Source organism: Halichoerus grypus, chromosome 5 (genome assembly GCF_964656455.1).
Source record: "Halichoerus grypus chromosome 5, mHalGry1.hap1.1, whole genome shotgun sequence".
NCBI classification, from domain to species: Eukaryota; Metazoa; Chordata; class Mammalia; order Carnivora; family Phocidae; genus Halichoerus; species Halichoerus grypus.
This window is the reverse complement of record NC_135716.1, coordinates 162,586,469-162,607,500: the sequence shown is the minus strand read 5'-3', so window position 1 is coordinate 162,607,500 and position 21,032 is coordinate 162,586,469. Positions and strand designations below refer to the sequence as shown.

Here is a 21,032-nt window from a genome sequence, read left to right as displayed (position 1 = left end):
CTATTCTACACACTTTCCTTTTCTTCTCTAACTGGTTAAAGTTTTGCCACTCAGCGGTCCTGGCATTCAAAACTGAATGAGGTCTCATTTCCCAAAACCCATCCTCTTGCCCCAAACACCCCAATGTGAACTCCCTTCTAACTAAGGGGGGGGGTGTCACACAACACGAGGCAAGGACACAGCTGGGTCTGTGTGGACCCTTCTAACCAAGGGGCCTGGCCAATTATTCCTAATCACTGATCCTTTCTGGACCATAGGAAGACACTCAATCCTAGAAAGAAAATGGCTCTGACGTTCTTTTGGGGGCAAATTAACAAGGAAAGAGCAAACTGTTTACATTTTTGGAAATTTTACATGGAAATGTAAAAATATTCTAATACACATCCAAAATATACTTCAAAAAAAAAGAAAAACAAAACAAAACAAAAAAAAAGAGGGGAAAAGAAGTAGTCCGTACCGGGAAAGGCTCCGCCCCCTCCTGGATCACAAACCCTTCGATAACATGCGTCAGGATTTGGGGTTTCACAATGGCCTGTGGTGGTTTATTCTCACCATTCTGGGGGGCAGTGCCGGTGATGCTGGAGGCAGAATTTCCGTTCCCTGAGGTCATGCCGGGGCTGCTGAGGTCGGTCAGTGCATGAACAATGCCCTGCCCTGTCTCTGTACAAGGGAGAGTAGGAAAACACAAGCAGGAGAGGTCAGAACCAGGTCCAAAACAGCAGAAGGAGAGCAGGGACTCAGCATGTGCCTGGCTTTTTCCATGGAGCCAAACGACAATGCAAACCAAGCAGTCCCCTCCCCTCAATGACCTATTTAAAGGTGGTAGGGTCGATGGACGCGCCACCAAGTGTGACTATAATCAGCTCTGCAATGAGGCAGCTAAAGCAGCATTTCTTAGTTTCCCAACTGTGCTAAGAACAGTACGACCAAGTTAAACAGACAGGAATTCTCTTTGGGGAGTTAAGACCTTGGTCAATATTGATCTGGACAAACAAGGTCATCTTCAGTTCAAAGGAGAAAACGTACTTAAGGTGATATCTACAACCAGGACGAAAAGCTGCACTAGGTATGGGGGCTTGGGGTATGATGGGGTTTTGGGGGGAGAGAGGTTACACCTCCTATGAAGGTCCATGGAGAAGGATTTGATTTTAAGCATCCTATGAAATGCCAAAGTACTAAACCCCAGAGATGAACACAAAGGGAACAAGAGGGCTGGGCCCCAAGTGAACACAGTGCTTTCCAGAGGCAGGTTATCTGGGGTCACGTGCTAAGATATACACGCATTCAATTTCTCCCCCAAGAAGGTCACCGAGGCTGTGGGGCTCTATGCTGCTTCTGCTGGCCCCGTGCTCTTGATCAAGCCCCTTGCCCTGCTCTCAGCTCCACACAGTCTGGTCCTCAGCCAACCACAGAGTCCTTCCCTCTGTGGACAACCCTTCCTGAGGTTCGCCCCCCACCCTCACCCCCTGTGGGCCTTCCTCTGAAGGACCTGACAGAATGCGCTAAAAAAATGTGCTGAGGGGCGCCTGGGTGGCTCAGTCGGTTGAGCGTGCACTTTTGATTTTAGCTTAGCTCATGACCTTGCGGTCATGGGATCGAGCCCCAGGTCGGGCTCCACGCTCAGCAGGGCGTCTGCTTGAGATTCTCTCCCTCTCCCTCTGCTCCTCCCCCAACTCGTGTGTGCGTGCGCGTGCTCTCTTTCTCTCAAATAAAATCTTAAAAAAAAAAAACCCAAAAAACAAAAAAACAAGCATGCTGAGGTGCCTATCCAGAACACACCACAGGGAACCTCCTCTTCTCCACTTGGCCGGCCCCTCTCCTGAGCTGCTCCACGCTTTAGAGGTGCAAAAATTCTTTACCTCACTTTTGCCACCCCCGCCCCGCCCCTTTCCGAGACCATTCTCTACCACCACCAACTGTGGGAGCTGAAGTTGCCTGTAACCTGGAACTTCCTAAAAAAGAAAAAAGAGAAAGAAAAAGCCATTTCTTTATTGCAACAAGCCTATTAAGTATAACCCTGTGGGTATTATATACTTGAAAAATGATTTCAGTACATTAGTTTAGTGATTTTTGCACAAGACTTTTTATGTCGATGCTCTTATTTCCTGTTAAAAATGGAAAATCCCACCAAGGAACAGAAATTCAGTGTCTGATATGGAGCATGGAGAAATAACAATAAATTCATTTTAGGAAAGGTTATAACTGGCTCGTTTTCTTACTAGCAGTCCTAAATGCTTGATAAACCAGAATAAATCTTGCTTGATGAAAAAGAATGTACTGTGACCCATGCTGTCAATCCTCAGACTTCTGTAATGCAACGATAATTTCAGAGCTGAGCAGGAGTCTTCCAAGAGATATGAATGATGAGACTGCTTTAAATTAGTTTTTGTTTGAGACAGAGGCACACCGGCAAGTTAGAAAGATTCCCTTCAGTGTTCACAGTCATTTGGAAAAAATTTTTTGACAGCTTTGACTTTACTGTAGAGATGGAAATTTTCCCCTTTGGAATTAGTCTTTCTAAATTATAAAGCTGTTTGGCAACAACAACAAAAAATCTTTCCTTAACTCTCCATGAATAACTAGCAGGACTGAGGCAATCAAACTGAATCAATCAAATTAAATTTCTCTGCTTTTAAATTTTAAACATTTTTTTTTTTTTAAGATTTTATTTATTTATTTGACAGAGACACAGCGACAGAGGGAACACAAGCAGGGGGAGTGGGAGAGGGAGAAGCAGGCTCCCGGCCAAGCAGGGAGCCCGATGCGGGGCTCGATCCCAGGACCCTGGGATCATGACCTGAGCCGAAGGCAGACGCTTAATGACTGAGCCACCCAGGTGCCCCTAAATTTTAAACATTTAAGCCTGCATTTACATGGTTATGTTTTCTTTTATTTAATATTTTAAATATGCAAAGAAATATATATTTTACTTAAAATGATAAATAAGTGTTGTTAAAATATAAAACCGAGGGGCGCCTGGGTGGCTCAATTGGTTAAGCGTCTGCCTTCAGCTCAGGTCATGATCTCGGGGTCCTGGGATCGAGCCCTGTGTTCAGCTCCTTGCTCGGTGGGGAGTCTGCTTCTCCCTCTACCCTTCCCCCCTGCTCATGCTCTCTCTCTCTCTCTCTCTAATAAATAAATATTTAAAAATATATATATAAAACCGAATACATAAGTTAACATTTTATTTTTACATGGTGCTCTGAAATTCCTTCTGGTAAAATATCCCCTGATTTCTCTAATGAACTACAGATTACAGAATCACAAGATTGGAATGCCTGGTTCAATCCCTTCCCAATGCTGGAAACTTCTCTATAATACTACCACCCAGTGATTTCTCGGCATTTGTTTGAATACCTCCAATGACAAAGGAACTTACTACTTCTGGAGTAGTTCCCTCTGTGGACAGTTCAATTAAAAAGTTCTTCTTCACTATGAGCCAAAAACCTATCTCCTGTTAACTTCTGCCCACCCATCCTGGTTCTGTTCCTTAAGACCACGCAGAACAAGGCTAATCATATTTGTATAATGGGCAAAAACACGGGCTTAGAGACTGGTCTTTATCACTCAAGTGAATTAGGGGCAAGTCCTCTGACTCTGAGCCTCGGTGTAACGAGCTGTAAAATAAGGACAATTGCAGTACCTCCCCCACAGTGTTGAGCGGCTCTGCGGACCACGAGGTAATCACCTGCAGAGCTGTGCTAGTGCACTAGGAAATGCTCACGAACTGCTCTTGGTGTCGGAGAGCACGGCACTCACCACCAAGTGTATCTTCTCTCCTCTAGGCTGAGCTCCCCCTGCTGCTTCAACTATTCCTTGCACAAAAGGCTCCAAGTTCCATCATCATCCTACGTGTCTTCTTTACGTCTTTTCAAGTCAGGGACCCGGTCAATACTAACATAAAAAATCAAGCGCATTGATCTAAGAGATTGGGTTGGTAAGATTTTGGTTGTGTTTCTTTTACACATAGTCACATTCCTGACTGAGAGCACAGGCGAAGGGGCATAAGTGACTCCCTTGTTTTAGTTTCAAATACCTCAGTGGAATTAATCCATTCTCCTTGAATTCTGGGACGACTCCCACCTCCGGCTTTTCATGGATATTCATCACCAAACTGCTTCTGATATCTTGTCTCCTTTTATGGGATCTCTGTATCCTGGCTCGATTCTTCTTCTTCCCCCCGACCCCCCTTCCCTCCTGTCTCTTAGAGCGGTGTCTATTAATGTGCATCGGGGCACTGCAAGACAGGGCGGCGCAGGCATAACTCTTGAGGTCAGATTCTTTCCTCATGCCAAATACAGTAGTGAACAGATGCATTCACTAGCTCAGAGGTGACAGGGCCGATGCTTAACTCTGGGAAGCAAAGACTTTTTGGAATCTAAGTTTTTAAAAAAAGGATCTTATTAAGCAGGAGAACAAACAAATAAATCCTTTCACCCTAACGTCAGAATCGATCACTCTCCGTTATAACTCTAGGGCAGGTTGCAGAAGAGACAGAAGCCAGGGGACAGAGGGAGGGCGTTTTATGAATATACAAAGGTTTGCAGTCATCCTGGAGGCCAAGGCCCCCTCATCTGCTTTAGGAACAAAGGAGCTTGGGCTATTTCTGGAATGACCAAACACAATCTAACCCCCTGCCAAGCCCAGCATGCTGAGATTAATTTAATCTACTTCCCCGCTCTCCCAGACTGCTCTCCAGCCTGCTTGAGGGAAAGCAGCTTAATAGGGAAACTTGCAGAAACCTGTCCAGCTGGCTCAGAGGCCAGATAAAAGATAAAGACTCTGTCTTAGGAATTCTTCCTTTCTGAATTCTCTTGACCAGTCCTGAGGCTGGTGCTGCGGCTGGAGATTCCCACAGGTCTCAAACGTCATTACACACAGCTAGGCACCCGTATCTGAAAGGTGGAGGCCAGGGTGCTATGAGCACCAGAGGCTGTGGGAGGGAAGGCAGGCCAAGCTTTGGTGGTGGTGAAGGTGTGGGGAGGGAGAATCAAGCCTTTAATGAAGGTGCCTACATAAGGGCTGAGTATTCAGATAGGAATGAACAGGATAGTATGTTCTGGGGAAGTTGTTTTATATATATGTTTATATATATATATATAAATTTTACATATATATATATATGTCTCAACCTCTAGGCTGCTTCTCAATTCTGAGCTCATTCATAGGCTCTGGCAGCAATAGCCCTTATAGGGGCTGGATAAAATAGGAAGAACCACCCAGCAGTCTGTCTGTGAGATTATCTGCTTCAGGGCTGGGTCCCTTCTGCTAGGCAGAGCAAGTTTCTTTAGGCAGGGGCTATGTCTTGTCACCTCTGTATCTTCAGGGGCTAAACCCCATGTCTGCTCTAGGACAGCTATTTAATGTCTGTTAAACTGGATGGTCTAGAACCCATGTTCTCCATCTTCGAAGGTCTCCTTAGTCTCAAACAGGGAACTTGGCACCATCTGAGATTTGTAAATTACCTACTGAGGCTATGATGATTAGACAGCAGTCAGGCCAGTGTCTTCTACAGGACTGGCATTTCTGGGTACCTGGTTACAAAGAACAAGAGCTATTCCTTGGTCCATTTCTTCCTGTTAGCGTGGGGATTTCTTCAGTAAGAAGGAGCATTAAGTTGCCCCGAAGGCTGGAGTTCTGGATTCCCTGGCCCCTTTGAAATATGTGTTCGGGCTCCGGGCATCTAGAAAGGCATGATGACCTCTAGAGTCAGAGGCTGGGAGGCTCCTATAAAAATGGCCCCGCCCACAGGACCAGTCACTAGGTGTCCGGAGAGGCTGAGCTCTCCTGCCTATTTAAGATAGAGGTCTGGCTGGCTACAGCTATGCAAAATCTGGGCCATTTTAGAACCAGTTCTGATGTTCTTTACATGAGCAGATAAAACAAAAATCAGGGAAAAAAAAAAGTAAATAGAAAAGTAAAAAAACAAAACAAACAAAACCAAAAATCAGTTATGCTGGAATCCGGTTTAGGACGAACAGTTATTACGGGTGTTTCAGATGGCCTGGCCATTCACTGTGTTTGCTCCTAAAACAAGTCATCTTGAAGACCTGACTTCAGAGGAAACGGGAGGGCAAGCAGAGCTGCTTCTACCCCTCAGCGGTCTCTATTTTCTCGACAGGAGGAGTGTTTTCATTTACAAGACTTCTAACTACCCTTCCTTCTAACTACCCTTCCTTGACTGTAGCCGGAGTGAGACAGAGCTAATGAAGTTAATCAAGAATTTAAGGAAGCAAAGTAGGTGATAACATGGGTCATTTGCCTGCAGCAAATCCTGCTTGACAAACGGCAAAACAAGGCTGCTTATACAACACCGAGCATTCCCTCCAGGCCCCTGGCTCTGAAATCCTGCTCTCAGTGCCTCAGCTCAGCAGGCCCCGTCACGGGGCCAGGACGGGGGACAGCAGGATCCCTACAGAACTGCGTGCTCGGGAGAGTGCCCGTGTGGAGCACCTGCAGAGCTCCCGCCAGGGAAACCAGATCCAGGAGGCGGAGGGCAGCTGGTCCGGCGGGCGGTAACAGCACAGCAAGCTGAGGGCGCTGATGTCTGCCGCCGCTCTTACGCTCTCTGCAGTTATATTTGGGCGCCTAAAGAAACTGGTGCCATTCGGAAAGGGGGGAGGTAAGATATTTCATAATTGCCCATTTGTTGGCATCCCTCCACCGCCCCAGGGGGAGGTGGGAAAGTGAAGGGGGAAGTGGTGATGAGAGAGAAAGGGGTGGGTAGAAACAGGTAGAGGGGTGACGAGGGGCGGGAGCGAGGGAAGGAGGAATGGTGGCTCCATCCTGGGACCCTGAGTCCATCACTCAAAGAGATTCATTTGGTTAACAACCTTCTTTAAAATGCAAATAGACACCTGCAGTCATTCACACCTGGCTGTGAACCACTTGACAGATAAGCAGATAGCTTTCCTTCTGATTCGGGGCAGCAGGCTTGGTGGGAGGGGTGGGAGGGGAGAGTGATTATTCTGGATCATGGGCACTAGAGCACAGGGCCGGAGTCTAGCAATTTTCCAGATGAGGAAAAGTGTGCATTTTAGAATCAAGGCAAGAGTGGATGGCACATACTTGGAAGGCAGGACCTTCTAAAACAGGCACAGAAGGAGCTCTTAGTCATGGGGAAATGACACGTCCCTTCCCACCCTGGGGTCCCCTGAGTACCCAGAAGGCAGTAGGCACCAATGCCCAATGTTTTAACTTTTTCAGTTCTGCTAAGGACCGAGCTGTCAGACACAGAAGAAATCCTTACCTCGAGGACCCACAGCAGGCTATGGCCATCACCATCCTGCTCCTCAGAGTACCTGCCTGGGCTCTGCAAACAAGAGCAGCCTGCTCTGACCGAGCTCTCTCGAGAGGGGAAGAGTCGGCAGTGACAGGCGGGGCGCTCTGGGCACTTGGTGGAGCAGGCACAGGATGGCGAGGCTCGGGGTCTGCGCCTGGGTCCCTGCAGGGGAGCTGGCTGGCAGAACGAAAGCGAGGCTCAGCCAGGTAGCCCCAACCCTGCTCTCGGTGTCACAGCAAAATGACCTCGTCGAGCCTGGGTTAAGAGGATTGGAGGGCAGACGTGCTTCTGGGATCTTCAGCATCTGGCTGAGCGACTCTGGTTAAGGCATCTGTGAGGGAGGGCTCCTCCTCCTCGCTGGCAGCCATTACCATACAGCTGACTTTCCTGCCATCTCTGAGGACACAGGCAGAGAGAGCGGCCCTTCTGACTCACCCACAATCCCCAGCTACAGTGTACATAAGCTGAATTGTAAACAGCTGAATGTTTTCCAAGCTGCCACCTCCCCCCCCCCCCCCCCCCCCGCTATGAAGGAAGGAGGCAATGGAGCGAACAGCCACCCTCCCCCATGCAGGTCAGGACAACAGGAGCCCTGGGGGATTTCCAAACAGCTGCAGGAGCTGCTGCCCAGCCCGCAGGCAGACCCCCGCGCCAGGCTCCTCCGGCACCAGGACCAAGCTCGGCAGCAGCACCTGCAGGACCGCGCGGTGACTTCCCTCGGGACAGGTCAATGCACCAGGGAAGAGCAGCTAACTCTGACTGCAGGGAGTCAGGGAGGGGTTTCAGACTTCTACTTGGATGGAGCCAGGCCCACGGGATCCACTGCTGAGGTCGAGGGCTCCCAGATATTCTCCCACCATAGTTCTCTAGCAGGTGCTAGGACTTCAAAAGACAACATGTCTGGGACCCGCAGGAGAGGCTCTACACTGGAGGCCTCACGATCACAGAAGATGGAGGTCAGAGCAGCAGAGTGGAAGGAGTGCTGGCTCTGGGCGGAGCCGGTGCCTCTGGGTTCATATTCTGCCTTCTGGTTCCATCTTTGGTTTATCTGTGAGCTTCAAGCACTTGATACCTGCTCTGAGCCTTAGTCCCTCCATCCGTAAAAATGAGGATCATACTGCCTATGTTGCAAGGTTATAGTGAATATTAGAATTTTTATATGTAAGATGCCTGGCACTGATCTCATTTAGAAGCTGTGCAACGTGGCCATTACGACTTTGGGATCAGAAGGCCCTTAGACTTAAATCCTAGTTTGTAATCCTGGACAAGTTACCCGAGGCCTTAGTTTCCTTATCTGTAAAATGGGTACTTAGACCTGTCTCACTTGGCCACAGTGAGGATTAAATAAGATAATGTAGGAACAACACAGTGGAACAGGCTGGACTTGGCCCTAGGAGGGCTAACATCACTGAAACCCGAGATATTAGGAAACCTGCTTTAATCTCTCAATCTCGCTCTCACTGAGCCTGGCTTCTTGTAGCTCCAGGGCAGAGAGAACTCTTCTTCCATCAGCCCAAACTCAGGTACCATTCATGCTCCTCAGACACCCTGGCCTATGCAGGGTGTCCTGTTCTTGTCCTCTTGAGGTCAGGCTGCTCAAGGAAGAAATGTTACTTCCACTTTGACAATGGCAGCAACAGAACAGAAATGCACCTGCCTTCAGGGCGAACCAAATGTCTCAATTCACCTTCAACACTCGTTAATCCCCAGGATGAGGGAACCACCACGCTCCCTTTCTATACAGTTCTTGGGTAAAGAGTCTCAGGGTATCACACAGTGCAGAACCCCAGAAGCCAGACAAGGTGATTGGAGCAACTAAAGAACTTTACCTAGAGAGCAGTAAATTCATGGAATTTGTAAAGCCGGGAGGTAGTTTAGCCCATGAAAAGAAGTTAGTTTAAAAGGCTGAAGGCAAAATCATGGAAGATGGGTTTCTAATAGTTAAAAAAAAAAGAAAAAAGACAATTAGAAATGTTTAGTAAATTCCATAATTATTTTCAGGTTGATAATAAGGAAAGGCCACTACGTTGCCTGATACGCTGCCTTATTATTTACCAACTGCAGGAGCACTAATATTCTCAGATAAATGGGAGAGAGAGGGGGAGGGGGAAGGGGAGAGTGAGAGAAAGTGGGGAAAAAGCTAAGCCTCCGCTGTCTCGCCCATAGAATGGGATACATAATACTTATCTTGCAAACCAATCCTCCCGACCATTTCTGCTTGTGGCAAACATTACTCTCTTCCTTCCTAAAATCATTGTCCAAGTCTGCAATCACCCTACTTTGCTACCAATCAGCTGATAGAACAGATTAATACTGACTACTGGAGGCCTGAAAACGTGGACTTCACTGATTTTTGTAAAAACAGTATTTGACTGGCATTAATTTTGTTTCAATTTGAAGTGTCCTTTGCTTTGATCCTTTAATTAAACATGTCTTGGGATGCTTGGGTGGCTCAGTCGGTTAAGTGTCTGCCTTCGGCTCAGGTCATGATCCCAGGGTGCTCGGCAGGGAGTCTGCTTCTCCCTCTGCCTACCGCTCCCCCTGCTTGTGCCCTCTCTCGCTCTCTCTCTCTCTGACAAATAAATAAATAAAATCTTAAAAACAAAAACATGTCTTACTATAGATTGGATGACTATAGATTAAGATAGATTTGGATTATATGGATTTAGGCCCCATATGGATGGTTTCAAATATGCTAAAGATATCAGTAACTAGGGATAATCATACACTATTTGAGACATAATAGCCTTGCAACTAAAGCCTTAACAATAAGCCCCAGTGGTCAAGAGCTCTCACTTTGTTGCCAACAGTCTCAGGCCTGGTCCTCCTAACCTACTGGAGAAGAGCCGGTTGACATGGCATCTGATAGGCATCTCTTTTTAAGAGAACCTATAATAAATAAATTTCACTGCTGAGAATAAAATCATCCAGGAAACAGATATTTGCTTCAACACCTTCAACACTCGTTAATCCCCAGGATAAGGAGAAACCCTACTAGCAAACCAGGACTCTTTTCAACATCTGGATTTATCTCAGAACTGGCAATGCCTGTTTAATAACAATCCTTTCTTGGCGACATCAAAAGAACGTGCTCTTCTTTTGGACTTATCTAAACTAAAAAAATCATTTGGAAATTGAAAGAGAAGGAAAACACATCCTTTTTCACTAAGTATAAATAATCTGGAAGGGGAAGGAAAAAAAACAAACCCTATTAAGTTTATCATGCTGGCTGAGATGGTCTTACAATGACTCACACAACAATTTATTAAATTATGTGCTGTTTCTTACTACACTTTCTTTCTCCAAAAACTAACATTTTTCATTGTATATAAATTTAATAGTATATAAATTTTAATTGTGTAACTCTTGATTAACTATAAAACAGCCCATTTCTTGACTATGTCAGTCACACTCTACTTTTGTTATTGACGGGAAAAAGTCCAGAATCTGTAAGATTTTTGTTTTGGATAAACAAATGGTTGATTATTTTCCTAACAATTCCCCCAATGTCATAAAGTTGAACTAGGGGTGGCCTGCCTGTGAGTTTCTCAAATCAGTGGTCTGATGTAGCTGGTAATTCAAACTGAAATTTTGAAATAAGTTAATGCTCAAAATGAAACCTTACATCTATTTGAGATGTGAGTAAGTCATCTTAAACAGGCATACTTCTTAATTTTTTAAGAGAAAACATACTCAGAATCTTTAAGAGGTGACTCACATTATAGTTTAAACCATGCCATAAAAACTTTAAAAATATAAATCTACATATGTTCATACATCAACCTTGAGGGGTAGGCCAGCTTTGCTTTCCACCAAACAAGGTGCCAAGTCACTGCAGAGAGAGTCATTCCTGCTACTGGCACAAAGGCCTCATGGGGGCAGATGGCGTAAGGCAGCCAGTCCTCACCCTGCTTTTCCACGGGGGTGGAAAACACAATAGCATCTCTCTACAACCACTTTGGTGAGACTCCTCCCGACCACAGAAAGTCATCATCTTCATCTTCCAGTTGCAGAATGGCACAAAACAAAGGGAATAAAAGAAAAAATATCACTTATGAAGACTCCTTATTCTCATTTACCTACTCTCCTCTCTAGCAGATGTATCTTTTCAAAAGGGAATCTTTTTGAGGACGGGACCAAATCTACCTGGAGATTATATGACACTGAACAGCTGGGAGAACTTTACTATAAAGTTGGAATGACACAAGAAGGGGGGGGAACCCTTGGGAAATAGCATACTAACATGGAGCAGTATTACCAGAACTGGAACCAACATCCTATTCCCTAGTTTTTTTAATTTAAATTTTATTTTTTATTTTATTTTATTTTTTTTAAAGATTTTATTTATTTATTTGAGAGAGAGAGAATGAGAGACAGAGAGCATGAGAGGGAGGAGGGTCAGAGGGAGAAGCAGACTCCCTGCCGAGCAGGGAGCCCGATGCGGGACTCGATCCTGGGACTCCAGGATCATGACCTGAGCCGAAGAAAGTTGCTTAACCAACTGAGCCACCCAGGCGCCCATTTAAATTTTATTTTTGGCTTACTGATCCACGCGAGCTGAAAGTGAAGGACTCTGATAGGAAGTGGCTGAACTTTATTCTGCAAATGGTTACCAAATGCCTAGCATGAGGCCCACAGCCCAAAGGAGGACAGAGACTTAGAGGGAGAGTCTAAGATTCTAAGTTATCCTCTTTATACATTCACAACAGGGGAAAAAAAAAAAAAGACAAAAAGACAGGGACTCACAGGTGGAGGTTCTTAATTCTGAGACAGTCATCATTTCTTTTTTTCTTAAACAAGAAAACCCAGGGAGGGGACAGCCTATGTAAGAGCGAGAAAGAACAGTTCAATTTTAGAAGATCATCTATCTGCTTACTCCTCTTCTCTTGGTTTATTCTCTTCCCCTTGGAAAGATCAGAATTAAAGGATCCAAAGTATCTGAGACAGGAAATGAGTAAGGCAGGAAAAAGGATGTGGTCGGAAAAAGAGTGGATTCTGGGGCTGAGCCAAAGCAAGTAACAGGCACAGGGTCATAGATGGGGGAGGGGGTCTGGTGGCAGGAAGAGAAATCTCAGGATCAATCAGCTTAGACTAGAAAGTCAGTGACAGAGGAGATATGTCTGGAGAAGCATAACAAACACCTTCCTAAAAGCTCATCCTCCACTGAAATGGAGAGAGACAATGGCTGATGAGTCCTACAGCTAAGACAATCATTACTGGGACAGAAAGAAGAGCTGGAGTTTCCACCTTACTTTGAGGGAAGTGAAGTAATATATATTGAGTATGACTGACAAAGGGAAATTAGAAATTAAGTCAGGATGTGGAAGAGAGGTGGAAAAAGCTGGGAGGTGAGTACATGATGGAATACCAATATTCCTTAAGCATCTATGTGCCACATCTCAGTAAAACAACAGTTTAAAAAAAACAAAACAAAACAAGGAGTGACAACAGGAGAGACGGCTCAAGCAAACACCGCTGAATAACAGAAACCAACTCAAGAACAACAGAAATGTACACCAAGAAACTACCTACTTTCTCAAGAGTAAGGCTGGAGGAAAAAAAGGCATCTATTCTTCCAGTGTGTATAGACAAGCCTGGAAACAGATCTTGGGTGGGCAGGGCGCACGTGACAAAGAGTGCCTGGAAAGGGCAGGTGCCAAAAGAGCACCATTACCCATCTGCTGGACCCTCTGTGAAACAAGCCAGCCCCTGTGAATGAGCCAAACCAGAAACTTTGGTTCCTGCCTTGCAGGGACTGGAATTCAGGTATAGAAACAGTGGGAAACACAGTTTATCAGCTGATTCAAAAGTGTGGGTACTTCCAAATACAGATCTCCAGATGTTGGGGGCTATGTGGGAAAATCACTTTTTTTTTCTCCACAATGCTTACCGCAGTGCTTTATATGAAGCAGGAGCCGAATAAAAGTGTGTTGATCTGCGTGAGACCAAAACTACTTAGCTGTGCAGGTACCTTAAGATTCCAGACAGAATCTCCTGCCCTATAACCAACATGGTAAGTTACTTCCTTCCTATTTTACAGGCGAAATGATACAATGCCCTACATCCCTGTGACCTAAACCTAAGCCCTGATCAACAGACCCTGCCACAGGTCTGCTGCCCTGCACTAGAATAAAAGATGGGGAGGGCAGGAGTGGGGGAGAAATATAGGAGCAAGAAGGCATTTCCTTGCTTCATTAGCCTGTAATTTTCAGACTCATCTAGAAATCCTGGCAGTTCCAACATTTGGGTTGACTCAGGAGGAGAAGAAAAATCCCAGGTGAATGATAATTGGATTACCCAGTTATGCCCCAGAGCCAAATGGCTGGAAAAGGCCAGGACAGAGGGTCTGATACACTTAAAGTGACATTATTTTCTAAACCAAAAATCAAGACACTTGGGCTGATAGACAATGGGATGGAATATTTTAAATTGGGGCTGTCCTAGAAAAATCGGGGACATATGGTGGATTTAGGTCGGTTGCTTATTTCACAACAAGGGATCCTCTGGGCCCAATATGCTAATGGAGGGGATTAAAGCTCTAGGATGGAAGCCGTCTAAGGGGAAAGCTGTCACTGATTTGTAAAGCAGGAAAAAAAAAAAAAAAATAATAATAAAAGACTGTGTCTGTAGACCGCACTGGAAGAAGGGGAACATTCTGGGTATGGAGTAGGGAGGAAAGGAAAGTTATCAGAACTGAAAGTATGTCAGTGAAATCCGTTTAGGTATCGACGGCGGGGGTGGGGAAGGGACGGAGAGAGTTGGGATGGTGGGGGTATCGCTGGCACAGACTGGTGGTATCCAGCCATACAGGAGTCAGGGGCCACGAGTTGTGACTGTAGCTTCACCATCAGTTTGCAACCTGACCTTGGGCAAATTATTTCCCTCTCTGCGGACTTCAATTTAAATAGAGAAATCTCACAAATCCCGATTTTTATGTAAAGAATCCACAATTCAGCATACCTTCATTTGGCATGGGAAAGAGAGAAAATGCTCTTCTAAAAATGGAAGACAGGACAGACACAGAACAGCTTGTCCTTTCCATCCAATTAAAAACCTCGTGAGACTGAAACTAGATTAAAAACAAAACTCTCCAGCGAAGCCGCAGGCCCTCCAAGCTAGGTAGTCCCCTACCAACAGAGCGCAGCGGATGCCAGCAGCCCTGCCCCTAAACGACCCGTCCATCGCCCCGGTAAATCGCCGTCCCGGGAGGACGGGGGTGGGGGTGGGGTGTGCGGGGACCGGGGGCAGGGGCGCGGACACACACGGAAGCGTTTGGCACGCTGAGGTTGACACAGCGGCTTCCGGGGGAGTGCGGAGCAGGCAGGGTCCCCGACGAGGGGGGCAGGCGGAGGACACCTCCCAGGCGCCGAGAGGGCGAGAGTCGCGGGCTGGCACGGCCTGGCAGCCGAGCAGGCCCGGGCCGGGAGTGGCACCGGAGGGCGGTGCCCGGCTTCCCGTGCGACGAGCGCCGGCCGCGGGCCCCCTCCTGGCGAGAACCCCTCCCCCGCCACGGGCACTGACCTGTCCAGGGCCCGGCTGGGCCTGGCCGGGCGGGGCCTACGCAGCCCCTCGGCCGGGCGCCGCCTCGCGCGGGGTCCCGGGCCCGGGCGGGCCGCCTCCTCTCCGCCGGGAGCCTCCGAGCCGGGGCCCGGGGCTGCCGCGGCGCATCCGACCGCACCGGCCTGGCCGGCGTCAACAAAGGGCGGCGGGGGCGCTAGGCCGGGGCGGGGGCGCGGGCGGCGGCCGGATTGCGCGCGCGCGGCGGGCGCTCGAGGGCTGCAGCCGCCGCGGAGACAATGCGGCGCGTCCCGGCAGGGCTCCCGCGGCCGCCTCCGCCGGGGGCGGGGCGCGGCGCGGGGCGGGGCCTGGTCGCGCGGGGCGGGGTCTTCGGGAGGCGGGGCGCCGGCGCGGAAGCCCGGCCGCGCGCTTCCTTTGTGCGGCCGCGCCGGCCCCGCCCCGCGCCCTCCGGAAGGCGCCCCGAACCGGCGACGGGTTAGGGACGTCGGCCTCCGGTTTAGGGAGGCGGGCGCAGCGCGGCGAGGACGTCTGCCCGCGGCCGGTCCGAAGTCCCCAGTGGCGTGGCGGACTGTTGACTCCCGCCCGGCCAATTCGGAGGCAATAATAATAACGACTAGCAGTAATCGAGTGCTTAGTATGTGTCAAGCCCTCGGCGCACGCATCCCCACTTAGGCTTCACAATAACACTACAAGTAGTCATTCTCCCCACTGGGAACTGAGGATCAGAGAAGTTAAGTAATGACCAAAGTGACCCAGTTACAGCTCCATAAACGGGGATAATGCCTACTCTTCAGGCTTACTGTGAAGGTTAACTGAGGACATTTACACAAATTGCCTGCAGTGCTTGGCACACAGTTGGAGCCCAATAAATGTTACTTCTCTTCCTAAACCACACTGATTTAAACTGGATTGTCATGGCGAAGCACATTCATTCACTAGATACGCTAGGAGCTGTGAGGGGTACAAGAGACGTACAAGGTGACTCACGCGTCTCACCGCCCCACCCCCCAGCTTTACCAGGAATCGATGACACGTACTTCTCCCTCCATGCTTGACGTCTCTCTTTTCCCAACATTTCCCCATTTTCTTGCCTTTTTAAGCATTCGTATTCTCCCCCCCCCCCCACGCTTTCCCCCTTCAGGTCTCATCCCTTTTTCTTTGTTTCTGCGTCTTACATTTATTTTATATGCCCTGATTGTTTACTTCACTCCCTCTTCTCCTTATTCCTCGTCCCTCCCCTCTACTATTTTTCAAATTTTCAAAGTCTTCTTTCATTAACATTCCCATTTCCTCCTCCTTTCTGATTTGCATTTCTTATACTTACAAAGATAACATGGGATAGAACACTCAACTTCTATTTCCCAAACAGGCCCACACTTTCCTGCCTCCCTACCTTTACTTCCTATAGTCCCTTCTAGATTGCCCTTTCCCCAACTCTGCATGTCTAGGTCCTACTTATCCTTCAAGTTCTAGACTCAAGAACAGTGGTTGGCAAACTTTCTCTGTAAGGAACCAGATAGCAAATATTTTAGACTTTGCTGGATATACTTTCTCTGTTGTAACAATTCAGCTCTGCTGTTGTAGCAGGACAGCAATCACGGGTAATACACACATGAATAAGCGCGGCTGTGCTCCAATAAAACTTTATTTGTGGACACTGAAATTTAGATTTTATATAATTTTCACATATCATGAAGCATTCTTTTGATTCTTAAAAGAATTTTTAAATGTAAAAACCATTATTAAATAGTTTACAAAAACTGGCGATGTGATGGATTTGGCCCTTGGGATGTAGTTTGCCAACCTCTGCTCTAGAACAATGCCCCTTCCTCTCAGCAATCTATCCTGATAATCTCTACTTGCTGGTAACTCTTCCCTCTTAACTTTTAAAGTACTTACCTATAATCCTTCTATGGCATTTATCACATTTTGGTTTTTATTGTATGTTTTCTTCCTGTGCATTTCTCGTCTTTCCCAGCAGACCTTAAGCTCCTTGAAGGTAGGGCACGGACCTTATTTCTCTATGTATTACCTCCCAGCCCACAGTGCTTTGCAACGAGCAGGCATTCGAACATAGAATGGATAAATATTTAAGTCTCGGGTGGTTCACAGTTGTTTCCACTGTGCAAAGCCCACTTCTCTCATGAGATAGTACCTCAGGAACAGGATGCTTGTTATAAGTATAGATTTCAGAAAGAGATTTTTGAGAGCTTTATAGAGAAGACAGAGAAAGATAGGCAAATGTCAGTTCATTTAGGAGTTATTGGACAACAAGTACTTGAACAAAGAATGCATATTATCACCAACCTGCAGACAGAGCATGTGTCCTCAGTCGGGTCCTATTCAACATTTCTATCAGCACATTGGTTAAAGACAAAGAGAACATGCTATATGATTTACAGATGGCAAAGTCAAGCAGAGGAGTTAATACAAAGAATCACAAAATCCAGATCTAAAACATTTCTGCCCCCTCACTGATTCTCTCTGTGTCTCTGTTTTCCTATCTTTAAAATGGGGATGATAAAAGTCCCTTCTACCTCATAGGGTTACTGTCAGGACTAAATGAGGAAATACACATAAAGCCTGGCAGAGAGGGCTTAGTAAATATTAGCTATTAACTATTTTCTTGCTGGGCAGGAACTACCAGCTGAATTCACAAGATAACATTTAATAGGCATAATTAACTATATATTTTGGCTCAAAATATAAATTGTACAAGTTTGAGACTGTGGAGACCTGGAATGATAGCAGTCCGTGTTAAAAGAAACCTTAAAAACAAAATAAAAAATAAACCCCAAACCCAGCCCTCTGGGATTCAGGTGACAGTGCTCTATGAGCCAACGGTGTCATTCCCCTGGCTGGGAGGAGCTACTGCGGGGCTCTGGGTGCATCATGTGATGCAGGAAGGTGAGGGAGTTATGCTCGGAGCCAGAGTCAGGGCACTGCCCTTCATAGCAGTGTGACCTGGACCCTCTATGGGCTTTTATTCCCTCCTCCGAATCATGGGGACAATAATATTTCTCTCTCAGGGTTATCATGAACGAGGGAAGGAAAACTTAGAACAGTACTTGGCACCTAGTAGGTGTGCAGACAAATCTCAGTTCCTCCCTACCATACCATGCAGATCTGCGAAACAGTCCTGCTCCCTGAAGGGCGTATGAAGCTATGTCCAGGTGCCAACCAATGGTGGCCAGTGGCTTTTTATATTTGGAATGACTGTGCTTAATTTGGGGGCTCATACTTGGGGAGAATTAATGCAAAGGTGGAATGTGGCTAAACAAGAATGACCAGATGGTGGTGGGAATAGGAGGTCTTGACATGGGATGGGTTAAAAAAAAAAAAAAAAAAGTTCTCAGATATGCAGCCTGGAGATTTTCCCTTTTTTAATGGGAAGGAGAGGAAAGAGACACGGTAACTGTCTACGAAGGCGACAGGAGATGGACTGTTACAATTCCCAAGACGTTCACAGCCAGTGATGGGAGTTCCAGGAGAGCTGGTTTTGGCTTAATTTGAAGAGCAACTTTCTGATAATTAGAGCAACTCCACTGTGGAATGGGCTGCTTTTCAAACTGGTGAATCCCTTCTTATTGCAAGTGTGCCAAGAGAACGGATGGCCTCCTTCCTGTCTTTTAAATTTCCTGATGTTCTTTCTCCACATTCTTTTGCTTTCCTTTTCCTTGATCCCATCCTCTATTCCTTATAGGACATTGATAGCCCTTTCCCCTACTTTGTCCCCAAGTGCTTGTCTTCTCATTTCTCCTTCTTGAGTTTCCAAACTCTTCGTCTCTCCACTCTCCCCACCCCGACTCCAGCACATACTTAGTCCGATGACTGGAACTGCCTCCCTGACTTGTAGGTGGCCCACAGCTCAGAATGTCACAGATCTGGGCCAAGATTGCGCACCAGCAGAGAGGGGACCCAGAGGTCATGCTGTGACTCTCCCAACAGGGTAGAGGGGTCCAGCAGCGTGTCCTGAAACCCAGTCATGGAGAAGGCCATTTGTCACTGGGCACTCACAGACAGACAGCTGGGGATCCCGGAGCTGAGCAGTTCTTTCAAAAACGCTTTCCATGAGCTGAACTCATTCTGAATCCCCTTCTGGCTCCCCCTAGGCATTTGCTGTATCTTTGATCTATGGCAGCTGTTTGTCATATTTCCAATTTCAAGAACTCCTTCTCGGAGCAAGCGAAGCAGAGAATTGAGACAACTGGAAACCTGCCTGAACTCTCAACTTGGCGTATGGATATGCAGATACACCTGACAGCAATGACATGTAGGCCTCAGAGTCTGGATCTAGAACTTTCAACTCTCCTTTTCTTTCTCTCTCCTTTTCTATCTTCTGAGTCCCCTTTCTTTCCCTTTGGTTCATCTTCCAGTCCTCCTCCCCCTACCCCCAGCCCCATTTCCACCCACCCAGCTTCCTTGTTGCCTCGTGGGCCTGCGGTGGTTTACCCGCCCAAGTGAAACGTGCCAGGGCATGGCCAGGAAGGCCAACTCGCTCCCCTCCCTCAAGGGTCCCACTCCACTTCATACCGTGAGCTGGGGGCTGCTGGACGTTAGGGCTCTTGGGGACGGGCAGGCCTCCAGGCATGGCAGTGACGATGGCCTGTTGGTGGGGTGATGGGCCAGACCGAGTCTCGGGCACACTCTTCTCCCCAGGTACTGCTTCCTTCCAGTCATCCTCGGCGCACTGCTGGGGCTATGAAGGGACAGGACAGGGATCATCTGCTCACACATTGCCTCTACATCCTCGGATACTTCCCGTTTCCGAGGAGTTTGGGTGGCCGGCAAGGATGTTAAGGTTCAGCCAGCCCCAAATTAGGGAGGGGCCCCTGGGCTTTCTTGGATCACCCAGACAGGACTTTGACAAAAACACCTCCACGCGGGCGCTGTGGCGCTGACGGAGCTGCGTCCTCCCGTCTGTTCCCTGGACCTTGGCACTGGCTTACTCACCACTGGTGAGGCGGGCTGCAGTTGTAGGATGACAGCCGAAGCGTGCTGGAACCTGCGCTGAGGGGTGTGGGCCAGGCCCTCAGGGTATCCATTATGAGGCCCAGCGTCTGGCGTGGGAGGGTGACAGTGCTGGGTGCCGCCAGCCTTGTGCAGACTGGTCGCGGGGCACTGGAGAGGCAGGGCGGGTGTAACTGGGCCTAGGGGCATGGCGTGGGCTTCGGGGCTGGGCTGCAGGGTCAGGCCGGGAGGGGCCGCGGCGGGCTGGGGGTGGGGCTGGGCTTGGAGCGCGGGCCGGGCCTGCGGCGGCGGCGGCGGCGGCGGCGGCGGCGGCGCTGGCGGCTGGGGCTGCTGCTGGAGCACAAACTGGGGCTGCAGGTGCTTTGAGGGCGGCTGCGAGAGGAGCTGGTGCGGTTGCAGCTGAGCATAGGCTGAAGGGGGGGACAGACCAGGTCAGGGGGCACAGCTTGACCTCATCTTCTGCCGTGGCCCCCACTCTGCCCCTCCCACCTCCGTATCACGACGGCTTCCCAGACTCAAGGTCTCGGGCTTTGATCTTTCAGCTTTCACCTAGAGCCTGGCCTGGCCTGGCCACTGCCACGGCCCAACTCTCTGTTTCCTTGCCTTCCTCCTGTGCTGAAGCCTAGTTCCCTCGGGCTGCCCCTCAAAACCCAGTGCAAGACTCACCTCCTCTGGGAAGCCTTCTTGGACCAGGCCAGCTCTTCAGATTCTACAGCGTGCCATGTTCTCTGTCCCCTCCGTGCCCTTCCCTCGCTTTTCTCTGAGCCTGCAATCGGTGGGGCCTCCCTCCGCCCAACCCAACCCTAGCTCTGCTCAGGCTGGGCCTCCTCCAGGGAGAGTGGATTGCACACGGGGCCCCGGACTCTCTTACATACACAGGGCCCTCCGGCTAGCTGCTAAACCTCTCTGGGCCTAGGCTTCCTCCTCTGAAAGTTGAAAATAAAAACAGTTCCCGCCCAGAGAGTTGTTGTAGGGATGAAATGAGAAAAAGCTGTGCGAATAAAAAGAAAAAAAGTGACACAATGTGCATAGCATGGTGCCTGGCAGACAGTCATGCTCAATCATTTTTAGCTACAATTAGAGTGATGATTTCAATCTCGGTTTAGGTTCTCAAAGTATGCTGGACTGACATCTACCATAAGAACGTGTATCACAGTGCACTGTAATTGTTTCTTAGCTGCCTTCCCTTCAAGATCATGAACCCCTTGTGGTCAGAAACTATCCTGGATCTCTTTATCCAGAACTGGGCCTAATGCCTTAC

General features: G+C 48.2%; 1 protein-coding gene across 9 annotated transcripts in view; it reads right to left on the bottom strand.

Annotated features, from left to right (window-relative positions):
* Positions 1-21,032, bottom strand: part of PHC2 (polyhomeotic homolog 2) — a 110,663-nt gene that overhangs the window by 11,847 nt on the left and 77,784 nt on the right. For 4 of the 9 annotated variants that reach the window (XM_078073444.1, XM_078073447.1, XM_078073449.1 and 1 more), the window contains 4 exons: positions 19,754-20,181; positions 19,334-19,499; positions 17,108-17,152; positions 458-660 (listed from right to left, as the gene is read on the bottom strand). In XM_078073444.1, coding sequence (XP_077929570.1) covers positions 458-660; positions 17,108-17,152; positions 19,334-19,499; positions 19,754-20,181 — 842 coding nt within the window. Of the gene's footprint in view, positions 1-457; positions 661-3,759; positions 3,869-14,803; positions 15,064-17,107; positions 17,153-19,333; positions 19,500-19,753; positions 20,182-21,032 lie in introns of those variants that run through there. The other 5 variants (XM_036065257.2, XM_078073448.1, XM_078073450.1 and 2 more) reach the window with 3 other exon arrangements.